Here is an 11,911-nt window from a genome sequence, read left to right as displayed (position 1 = left end):
GGGTTACGGTGCTTCTGGTTTTGGCACTCTCTCTTCTTCGAAAACGCGAAAATAGCAGAAGCAGTGACTTACCACGCATCCGCTGCTATCGATCCCTCCGTGACTCGAAGGACGCAGTGATCACGGATCACAAAAACAAACAATCCTTCCCTCACACAGGCGTGAGCAGCGACCTCTTCCTCGACAGTCTTGGCCTCCTGTAGTCTCCACGCCGATCCAAAAAACCCGCCAGCGATCCATTCAATTTGCTGATCGGATTTGCACCACGGCATACCTGAAACACAAATTTAGAGAAGTTAAAACAACACCTTAAAAAATAGGAACAAACTCCTACTCTAAAATTCGGTTTGAACCTTCGCTCCTTTAAAACATTTTCTTCATTAATCCACGTTGAAATTATTAGTGGCTTACAAGCACAGAATGGTGTGTGTATAACATCATGCAAAGAAGTTTGGTGAATCACTAGAGGCAATGTTACATTCTAATCACTTAGTCACACCCACTTAGTCACACCCACTGGCTCATGGGATCTATGTTGTTGCCAGATGCATGTTTATAAGGGGCATGATATCATTGAAGATTAGGTATGTGATTTACTAGTTGGCCAACACCACTTGCTAACCACCAAATCAAACACGTGTTCCCATTCTTTGAGGAAAATTAAATTCGTGAGTGATAGTTTGAATTTGAAACAATGGTTTACTGAATTGTACGTGGGAAATTTATCAGCGACTCATCTTTATTTTGTTTTAGTACAATCGTTTTATCATCACTGGTCATCACTTGTTACACCGAACTTGTTGGAATCCTTGGCGTCTAATAATTCGGTTTCTGCAATGTGTTTGAAACAGTCGACATTGGTGCGTAAGGGTTGCGACAATACTGGAGTTACGAATATCTGAAAGCATGAATTGAACTATGAATCCTATTCCACAACATACTTAATGATAAATGATATTTAGATCAAATGCACTAGCATACAATTTTTGGTAGTTTTTCAAGAAGCATACCCGTCGGCGGTGAAACCCTAACCCAGTGAAATCCTCTTCTATTTCCCTTGCCGCTGCTAGCAACAGCGAAAATTCGACCGTCACCGGCGCACTTTCTTCTTCTTAGAATTTGCATGTCAATGCCCTGCTGCTGTAGACGGAACTGCTAGCCTTTATGGATTTAGTTTAGAATTACACGAGGTTTTAACAAAACAGGTGCATTGCAGCGTTCCTGCAGAGAAATGCAGCACGCTCCTCATCCAAACGCCATTTACCGGCCTTGTAGCTCTCGACTACGGATCAATGGACACCATGGATCAACGAATCCATATAGACCCTGAGTTTCTCAATTTGGGAGATTTGCTAAACTCCAGTTCGTGCTCGTTCGACGATTTGATTGGTAGTTTGAATCTTGCTGGTTGCACTTGCGGATTTGTAGTGGAAGTTACAGCAACAACAAAAACTGGCCTCTTTGTTCGAAGAAGAGTCCAACAGTAATAATTTTGACTGCAGCGACGGTAACATCTACTTCATATAGTAGTTATTACAGTAATGCAGTTCCATTGGATTGGCAAACAAATAATAATAACATGATCTTGTGAGTGATGGAAGATTTTTATAGCTTGTTATATGGTTACAGATTTCTGGAATAACACATAATTTAGTTTGGACATGTGTAAGAGTGTTATTCCTAAATTTTTTAACAAAATAATCCACTGTTTGAAGAGATCTATAAAACAAAGACACAAATACATAACTTAATTGACACAAATACATAACTTAACTGGCCAGATCATGCACCCATCTTACACCTTAGTAAAATCAAAATGATCAGTTGAATCAGAGTTTACCATAATCGGCCTGATTTTATTCAATTGGTCCAGGTTCCATTCTCAGTGTACCTAATAATGGTCTTACTTGAAAGAAGACAACAATATTCTCGTGAAGGAATACCTCCTAGCAGTAAAAATGGGTGGTTTATGTTGAAACAACCTTCCAAAAAAACCTACACTCAACATTTTTGCTCTGTATTTCTTTTCATAAGCATGAAATTTTTTAGGTTGATTTTCAGTAATGTACATAATTCAATGTCTGATTGGATTTAATTGTACAGGAGAGTGATCACTATATAATTAATTGAAATTCGTTGTGTTTTTTAAAATAGTTTATTTTAGTGTAGAATTGTTGTTTGTGTTTGTTAAAGGATCAAATTGAAGATAAGGTTTAGCTTTTATTTGTTTTCTTGATTAAATTAGTGATGACTTTCTGGTTATTTGTATTATTAAAAGCTTTCTGGAATTATGTATCTAATTTCCAATTCTAAAATTTAATTGAGCATATATTCAGTGATTGCCTCTGTTCTTGGCTAAATAATCTTACCAAATATTTTATTCTTTCCATTAAAAATATGAACATTATATCCCATTACTAATGCACCCAATCATCCGAACCTATTACTAATGTACCCAATCATCCGAACCTATGACTATAACTGAAGTAGAAATCTCATTTATGTATAACCAGATCAGTCTTGTTTGTTGATTTATAAATAATTGATCCATACAAATATCACAATTACCATCGATCACACTGTCTCCACAATCTTCTCCGACTTACATTGCCGCTGAAGTGGCCCTCTTCCCCTTGAAATTGGATTATTAATGTTATGAATGTCAGTTACAGATGTCGAAAAAGGGCTGCACTTGAGCTTGCTCTTTACCAAACCCATATGATAATTTTCTGCGCCGCTTCTTCTTTTGTGCTGCTGATAGCCAAGCATTGTTGCTCTTCAAAAGAAGAGAAGCCATGTCTGAATCTGTCAACAAAAACTGTAACTTCCGGTTAGGAAGAAGAAAGTAAAGCTGCCCAATCTGCAATCGATCATGATCGCCCAGAACCTGGGAGATGTTTTGACCTACGTAAAGGCCATCTGAGTTACAGATGAAGTGCCCCGAATATGCTCGCAGAATCTCTTGGCTTCTCACCTCTTCAGAGAACTCCTGGATGCTCCCGTCCATCAATATGAGCTTTGCAGTCGCTGGTGGAACAGGGGAAGTAGCATTTGAAGAAACGCAAATCCCCATCTTTGCAATTGAGAAAAACTTATCCAAGACTCTGAGAGCGAGTGGTGGAGACTTGGAAAATATTCAATGAATGTGTATGTGAGAGCCGGATATGAGATGAATGTTATAGGGGTGGTCAAATCAAGAAGAGGGATTTAACGCCGAAGGCAGCAGAAGGGAAGTGATACCCAAACTTTTGGAGTTGGCGATAACGTTGTCGTGGGAATCTTAAAAATAGCGCGTGGACAATTCCTCCACCACATTTAAAATTTTCTATCTTTAATAATAATAATGGATTTATTTTTTATGTGACGTGGTCGTAAGTAGTCCTCAATTTATTACAGGTGGGGTGGTTTTCCTTGATAACAGTGATGAGTCAAACCAACATTCGCGGATAGCAGCCAGAGATGGCTGTCCTCACTGTTGATTTGACACCTGAGTTTGATAGTTTTTGCCACCTTCGGAAAAAAAAAAAAAAGAGTCCTCAATTTATTTATTTCCGTTATTTTTAGGTTCGAGTTGCATCGAGACAAGACATTTGGCAGTTGTCATCCCATAATTTTCGTGGCGTTTTAATGAAAGAAAGTGGGATTCAATTCATAGCGCACTTTTGTCGTTCGCTCAGGGGGGCCATCCTCATAATTACAGAGAGCATATCGAGTTAGTAGTAAAATAATTATTATTTTGTTTTGAAGATGAATATTTCATGGGTCAAAAATTGGTAAAAATAAAAAATGTTATGAGTGGAAAAATAAAATTCAATATTTTGAAATAATATTATTGGAATTTAAACTTTTTAAATTTACTATTTATATTATTTAAATTTTAAAATATTTTAAATTAAAAAAAATATAATAAAGTAATTATTTAATATAAAATAATTAAACTTTAAATAGCATAACTATAACATACTTATCAACAACTTTGGATAAAATTAACCATTACAATTTAAATCTCAAATTTAGAGAGCTGAACAACCTCTATAGTATTGTTCTAAAATCAATAATCACGTATATTGTTGTAAAATCATTGATAACGTGCACCAAAAGTAACTGCTTTCTAAAATTTGTGCATGAGACCTTCCACATGGTGATTGTTATGATACATAGGCAAATAGCATCTGTGAGTTTGTTTCAAGTCAATCTTAAAACAAGCCATAAATAGCAATAATTTCTGAAGATGTAAAAAGTATGTAATCATAATATAGTGAAATGAAAATTATATATTTTAGAATAATGAGCTAGTTTTTATATATATAAAATAAGTTTTTGTTGATTCAATTTTATTTTTTCAAATTTTTGTAGTTTTAGTTTTGTTTAAACACGGTAAAATAATCAACAACAAAATTATGCAATTTATATATATATAAGATAAGCTTTTGTTGTGATTTATTATTATTATTATTATTTTCTTTCTTTCAAGTTTCAAGTTTTATTTAAACATAATAAAATAATCAACAACAAAGTTTTTATGGTTAATGTTTTTCATGAGTAAAATTATAGTTTTTTAAAACAAATTTATTATTATTATTGTGAAGTTTTTGGATTTTAATATTTTAATTTAAAATTTTGAATATGAACGTTGGTATTAGGTGATATCTTTTTATATGTTTAGTTCTTTTTGTGTTAATAACACTTAAATATTTATTGATTCGGACTTAAATAGGAACACAACAAATTACAGAGATAACCATAAACACAAATATGCAACGGAAATAATACTTCATTTCATTAATGTAAAATACTGAAATATGCTTACAAACAGTAATGGAAATAAACCAGCTAGGGCGATGGTAGCTTATCCCTGAGAAGAGATGTGTGTTGGCATTATGGCTAAAGTGTTGTCCTTGATGGCAACCCATTTAGGTGATAGATCACAGTACTTCAAGTCAGCAGCAGAGATTGATGATCAGCTATCAAATATTGAAGAAAATAAGGGGTACGCAGGTACACCTTACATAAGGTGCGTACACGCAGGTCAGTGTTACATAAAGTGCGTACATACCCACAGTTATCCCGTTCAGGAGGTGCGTACCCCCAGTGCACACATTTCAAGGCAAAGAAATTCACATGTGGGGTTTTCTTATGTTTTACTCTTGGTATTTAGCCAACGGTATTGGGTTATTATGGTGTCGGCTCGTGGTATTGATCCATGTTTTAAGGAAGAGCTTTCCTATATAAAGCAAAGGAGATCATTTGGCTTGAGCATGTTTTGGGTTGAATATCTTATGAAGGCTAGATCTGCTCTAGATCTAAATAAGGCGAATCTATTGATGGACTGAGATCTCTTCGGCGCATGTTCAGATCTGTAGATCTGACTGTCTGGGTTATTTCTGAAGTCTTGAAATCATCTATGCCCGAAGGTACGCAGGTACAGTGAAAGAAAAGTGCGTGCATACGCAGGAACGAAGCGTTTCAGGTGCGCCGGTACGCAGGCACAGAAGGGTTTCAGGTGCGCCGGTACGCAGGCACAGAAGGGTTTCAGGTGCGCCAGTACGCAGGCACATAAGGGTTTCAGGTGCGTCGGTACGCAGGCACAGAAGGGTTGCAGGTGCGGAGGTCCGCAGGCAGTTCAATGGACTCAGAGCGAGGTACGCAGGCGAACAGTTGAGCAGGGTGCGTACTGTAAGCAGGCAAGCAGTTGAGCAAGGTGCGTACTGTAAGCAGGCAAGCAGTTGAGCAGGGTGCTTACGTAAGCAGGCGAGCAGTTGAACAGGGTGCTTACTTCTCTTAAGATCTTTGTTTATCATTATTGTGTTTTGGGTTTGGTTCTATTATTGTTGATCTGGTTACTACAGTTGACTGGGTGATTTTCTTATACTTTATGATCATTTGATGCTTATGGATCCAGTTTGAAAATTTATGAAAAGTGGTCCTTGTAAGAAAAGAAGTAGGGGGTTGTAGCTCCCTTCCAAGAGAGACTGCAAAACGAGAGAGAGTTGTAGCTCTCTGCAGGTTGTAGCCTGCGTACTGGTAAAGGACTGCACCAGTACAAAACCATTGTAAAAGGAGTTTCTAATTTGAAAGAAGATAGAGACATATTGCAGCAGGTGGTTTTCACTCACATTGGGTTTCCACCTTACATCTTGTGTTCTTTGGTGTGACTATCTGTTTTCTTTGTTCATGCTCATTATGTTATGGTACTGACATGCAAAACTAATTCAAAGAACAAATAAGGAAGATTTATTGAAAGAATGAGATAATACTGATTCACCCCCCCTCTCAGTATTATTTCCAACAATTGGTATCAGAGCAGGTCCTTCAGAGAAGCTTGATCGCTTGAAGGTAGATCGTTCATCATGAGTAACTACGAGAGAGAAGCATCAATCAGGCCACCAGTTTTTGATGGGACAAACTTCAATTATTGGAAGGTAAGCGTTACTGCCTATCTTCAATCTCTTGGTACAGAAGTTTGGGACATCGTAGAGACAGGCTACGCTTTTCCTTCAGCTACTCCTACAGATGCAGTCGAGAAAAAGAAGTATGAAACAAATGCGAAAGCAGTCAGTACTCTATTAGGATGTATATCTCAATCAGAATTCATGAAGGTAATGCACTATAAATCCGCAAAAGAGATATGGGACAAAATTGTCACGAGCTATGAAGGAGATGAACAGGTAAAGCGTGCTAAACTTCAAACTCTCAGAATTCAGTATGAGACTCTCAAAATGTATAATGATGAAAGTGTGGCTAACTATTTTCTTCGGGTAGATGAGGTTGTTAATTGTATGAAAAATTTGGGTGAAGAAATAAAAGAGGCTATTGTGGTTGAAAAGGTTCTAAGATCATTGTCCCCCAAGTTTGAATCTAAAGTATCTGCAATAGAAGAAAAGGAAAATCTACGAATTCTTACTATGTCTCAGCTACATGGAATTCTAACTGTTTATGAAATGAGAAAGGGAGGTCCATCAGACAGAAGAGAAGCTGCTTTCAAGGCATCAGGCAAAGCAGATTATTATGAAGCAAGCCACATTCCAGAAGAAGAGGAAGAAGAATCAAATTTTGTCAGAAATCTTCAAAGGGGTTCTGGAAGGTTCAGAGGTAAGTTACCTTTTAAATGCTTTGCTTGTGGAAGAGTAGGTCATTATGCTGCAAAATGTCCTTATAAGGATAAAGGAAAGGAACCTGCTAGATGGAACAAGAAACAGAACGCAAATAAGAAAAGCTACTACACTCATGAAGATAGTGATGGTCTATCAAACGGTGATGAAGATGAACAAGGTAATGAATATAAGTTGTTAATGGCATTTGAAGATGATGATTATATGGATGTTATAGATGTGGATAACCTTTATGATGAAATTACTAGACTCAAGAGATGTATAGAAGAAAAGAACATGATCATTGATACTCTACAATTTCAAATTGATGAAAAGGAAAAACATCTTGAAAAATTAGAAGGTGAAATTGTTGGTCTTAGAAAAGAGATTGAGAAAACAAAAGCTATTAATCTCAAGTTTGTCAAAGGATCTGAAACTTTGGATGAGATTATCATTGTGCAGTGTTCTCCACTAAACAAGACAGGTCTGGGCTATAATGGAGAAACTTCTCAAGCATCCACCTCAAAAAGTTATCTTGATGCAGCAAGAAGAAATGAGCAAAAGCACAATGAAGATCATCAGGTAAAGCATGGACGAATTACAAACAGAAACTATCAGGGGCAATCCATCTTAAGGGTGAACAAAAGCTACAACCAGCCACAGGTAAAATCTTCTCAATTTGGTTCAAGAATAGATGACAATAGAAATTACAATCAATTGGCTGGTAGATTCGATAACCGCAGAAGTTTCTTCAATGGACAATGCTTTTCTTGCCATAACTTTGGTCACAAAGCAGCTCAATGTGTTGCATATAAAACAATCATGACTAGGGAAGCTCAAAAACAAAGAAGTGTGACCGGGATTACAAAAAGGACCTATAACAACTTTTCGGTTCTTGAAAATGAAGTTGAATGTTCTATTTGCAATAACTTTGGTCATGAAGACTCTGAATGCAGGAGCAGGTTTCAGCAGAAAAAGGAACAAGCCTCAAGCACCAAAACATGGAGAATAAAGGAACCACAAACAGAAAGATGTGGGATAGCATTTTATGCAGAGGGACAGGAAAATCTATGGTACATTGACAGTGGATGTTCGAAGCATATGACAGGTGATAAAGAAAAACTTGAGTCATATTCTACTCTAGAAAATGGAAAGAAAGTCTCTTTTGGAAATGATACTCCTGCAACTATAAAAGGAAAAGGCATTGCTCAGTTAAAAGAAAAGGTCAAGGCTGGAAATGTTTTGTATGTTGATGGATTGAAGCATAATCTTCTAAGTGTCAGCCAGATGTGTGATCAAAGAACCGAGGTTATATTTAGATCAAATGGATGTCTTGTTCGTGATCTTGATACAGGTAAAACAGTGATCAAAGGCAAAAGAACTCCAAATAATCTGTACATATTTGAAGAAGGACAACAACAATGCTATTTGAGCAAGGATGATGAGCACTGGTTATGGCATCGGAGGTTGGGACATCTAAGCTTTTCACAAATAAGGAAAGCATGCAAATATCAGGCAGTTCGCGATCTTCCAGATATCAAAATTCCTGACAACACCATATGCAAATCATGTCAGTTTGGAAAACAAACCAGAACTAACTTTCCAGAGAAAGAAGGTTCAGCTAGCATGCCTCTTGAGCTAGTACATACAGATACATGCGGTCCTTTCAGGAAAAGAACACCTCGAGGAGAAGAATACTTGATATTATTCATTGACGATTTCTCCAGGTTTGTCTGGTTAGGACTTATGAAGCACAAAGATGAAGCATTCGAAAAATTCAAATCCTTCAAAGCCTTGGTTGAAAATGAATCAGGTCACAAAATTAAGTGCCTCAGATCCGACAGAGGTGGGGAATTTACTTCAAATGAATTTTTCGATTTCTGTGAAGAACATGGGATAAGAAGAGAATTCTCTACAGCAAGAACTCCTCAGCAAAATGGAGTTGTGGAAAGAATGAACAGAACAGTCCAACAAATGGCTCGTGCTATGCTTGATGAGTCAGGAACTCCCGCAAATTTCTGGGGTGAAGCTGCACATGCTGCGGTTGTTATTCTCAACAAAACAAATGTCTGGGTGAACAACACTCAAACTCCTCATGAGCTCTGGAGTGGTAGGACTCCTTCGGTAAAGCACTTCAAAATCTTTGGGAGCAAATGCTATATCAAGAATACTGATGAGCAGCTTGGCAAACTCGAACCTAGAGCAGATGAAGGCATTCTTCTTGGTTACTCTCCACATAGCAAAGCATACAAATGCTACAATAAAAGACTTGGCAGAATTGTTGACAGCATTGATGTAGTGGTTGATGAGAAGGGATACATTCCTAGGCAAGTACATCATGAAGACATTGAAGAAGATGAAGGCTACCCCCAACAACAGAATGATGAAGAAGAAGAACCTCAAGAAGAACCAAAGGAGCAAACAAGAATAGAAGAAAAGACTCCATCCAGATATGTTCAGAAGAATCATCCAGAATCTCAGATTATGGGGCAGAAAGAAGCAGGTGTACAAACAAGAAGAACAGTTGCAGAAGCTTCAAGCTATTTGGCATTACTCTCCTCTACTGAACCACAAAATGTGAAAGAGGCATGCAAAGATGAATGTTGGGTGAAAGCAATGGATGAAGATCTTGAGCAGATCGAAAAGAACAACACTTGGGACTTGGTTCCTAGACCAAAGGATAAGAATGTTATCGGAACAAAATGGGTCTTCAAAAATAAATTGAATGAAAATGGAGAAGTAATTAGAAACAAAGCCAGACTTGTTTGTAAAGGGTATGCGCAGCAAGAAGGAATAGACTTTGAAGAAACCTTTGCTCCTGTTGCAAGACTTGAGGCCATCCGAATGTTCCTTGCTCTCTCAAGTTTTCAAAACTTCAAAGTATTTCAAATGGACGTGAAATCAGCCTTTCTGAATGGAGACTTGGAAGAAGAAGTATACATTGAACAGCCAGATGGGTTCATTCTTGGAAATGATCCAAATCTTGTATGCAGATTGAAAAAGGCTCTCTATGGTCTCAAACAAGCTCCAAGGGCTTGGTACTACCGTTTGGACAAATATCTTCATCAACAAGTTTTTTCAAAAGGATCAGCAGATAGCAATCTTTATATAAAAGTTGAAAATGACAAATTGCTAATACTTGTTGTGTATGTAGATGACATTATTTTTGGGAGCAATGAAGAAGCTATGAGTCAAAGTTTTGCCTTGGTCATGCAGAAAGAATTTGAAATGTCCTTGCTAGGAGAACTGACATATTTCCTTGGTTTGGAAATCCAACAAAAAGAAGGAGGAATCTTTTTATCTCAAACCAAGTATCTCAAACAGATTTTGAAGAAATATGGTATGGAAGATGAAAAACCAGTATGTACACCCATGGTCACAGGATGTAGCCTCAGTGCAAATGATGAATCTGCAACAGTACATCAACCAACCTACAGATCTATGATTGGAAGTTTACTTTATTTGACAGGTACCCGACCGAACATCATGCATGCAGTTGGAATAGTTGGAAGATTTCAGGCAAATCCGAAGGAGACTCATCTTCAGGCAGTGAAGAGAATTTTCAAATATCTTCAAGGGACTCAAAATTATGGCTTATGGTATCCTAGAGATACAGATCTTACACTTCATGCTTATACAGATGCAGATTGGGCCGGAAGTGTGGATGACAGGAAAAGCACAAGTGGTGGTGCGTTCTTTATGGGTTCCAGACTGGTATCTTGGTTCAACAAGAAACAGAGTTCAATTGCCTTGTCTACAGCTGAAGCGGAATATGTTGCTGCTGCATCTTGTTGCACCCAACTCCTTTGGATGATGCAGGATTTTCAAATCACTTGTACACCACCAATCCCCATCTCATGTGATAACACACGTGCAATCAGCATCTCAAAGAATCCTGTTATGCATTCAAAAACCAAGCACATACCAATCAAGTACCATTTTCTCCGGGAACAAGTGCTTGAACAGAAGGTCAAGTTGGAGTATGTTCCTTCTAAGGAACAAGTTGCTGATATTCTCACCAAACCATTGCCCAGGGACACTTTTGAATACCTCAGGCAAAAGCTGGGGGTTGTTGATGCATCATCTTATTGCTAAACCTCTTCTGATTGATGGTACAGGTTCAGGGGGAGCATATAATGCATTGTTGGCATTATGGAGGATGTGCAGAAGGAGATCTTGGAAGTAGCTGCAATATGTCTCTATCTCTTTCATGGTGGATTATGGTTCTTCGTTGCAGATCTGGTTCATATTCAAGGGGAGCATGTTCTTAGGGGGAGCATAACCCTTTGCCCTTGATGTCAAAGGGGGAGAATGAAGCTGAAGTTTTGAGGTTGCCATCAAGTCCAAAGGGGGAGATTGTTGGCATTATGGCTAAAGTGTTGTCCTTGATGGCAACCCATTCAGGTGATAGATCACAGTACTTCAAGTCAGCAACAGAGATTGATGATCAGCTATCAAATATTGAAGAAAATAAGGGGTACGCCGGTGCGTACATGCAGGTTAGTGTTACATAAAGTGCGTACATACCCGCAGTTATCCCGTTCAGGAGGTGCGTACCCCCAGTGCACACATTTCAAGGCAAAGAAATTCACATGTGGGGTTTTCTTATGTTTTACTCTTGGTATTTAGCCGATGGTATTGGGTTATTATGGTGTCGGCTCGTGGTATTGATCCATGTTTTAAGGAAGAGCTTTCCTATATAAAGCAAAGGAGATCATTTGGCTTGAGCATGTTTTGGGTTGAATATCTTATGAGGGCTAGATCTGATCTAGATCTAAATAAGGCAAATCTATTGATGGACTGAGATCTCTTCGGCGCAT

The 11,911-nt window shown here is 37.9% G+C and overlaps 1 protein-coding gene and 1 pseudogene across 1 annotated transcript; one reads left to right on the top strand and one right to left on the bottom strand.

Annotated features, from left to right (window-relative positions):
- The first annotated feature begins 836 nt into the window (after positions 1-836).
- Positions 837-1,768, top strand: LOC149198298 (uncharacterized; annotated as a pseudogene).
- An 894-nt stretch (positions 1,769-2,662) lies between these two features.
- LOC149198297 (uncharacterized) lies at positions 2,663-3,073 on the bottom strand. Its single transcript, XM_089408997.1, has one exon. The coding sequence runs from the start codon at positions 3,071-3,073 to the stop codon at positions 2,663-2,665; it is 411 nt and encodes a 136-aa protein (XP_089265123.1).
- Between the last annotated feature and the right edge of the window lie 8,838 nt (positions 3,074-11,911).

The sequence above is a fragment of the Pinus tabuliformis genome, chromosome 2_2 (genome assembly GCF_031772625.1).
Source record: "Pinus tabuliformis cultivar Carrire ecotype Pingquan chromosome 2_2, CPIR1, whole genome shotgun sequence".
NCBI lineage: Eukaryota > Viridiplantae > Streptophyta > Pinopsida > Pinales > Pinaceae > Pinus > Pinus tabuliformis.
The sequence above is the reverse complement of the archived record's forward strand: the minus strand, read 5'-3'. Positions and strand labels throughout refer to the sequence as shown.

What these genes read in the sequence shown, in the direction of transcription:
- LOC149198297 (XM_089408997.1), bottom strand. Translation starts at nt 3,073, where the DNA reads ATGGGGATTTGCGTTTCTTCAAATGCTACTTCCCCTGTTCCACCAGCG.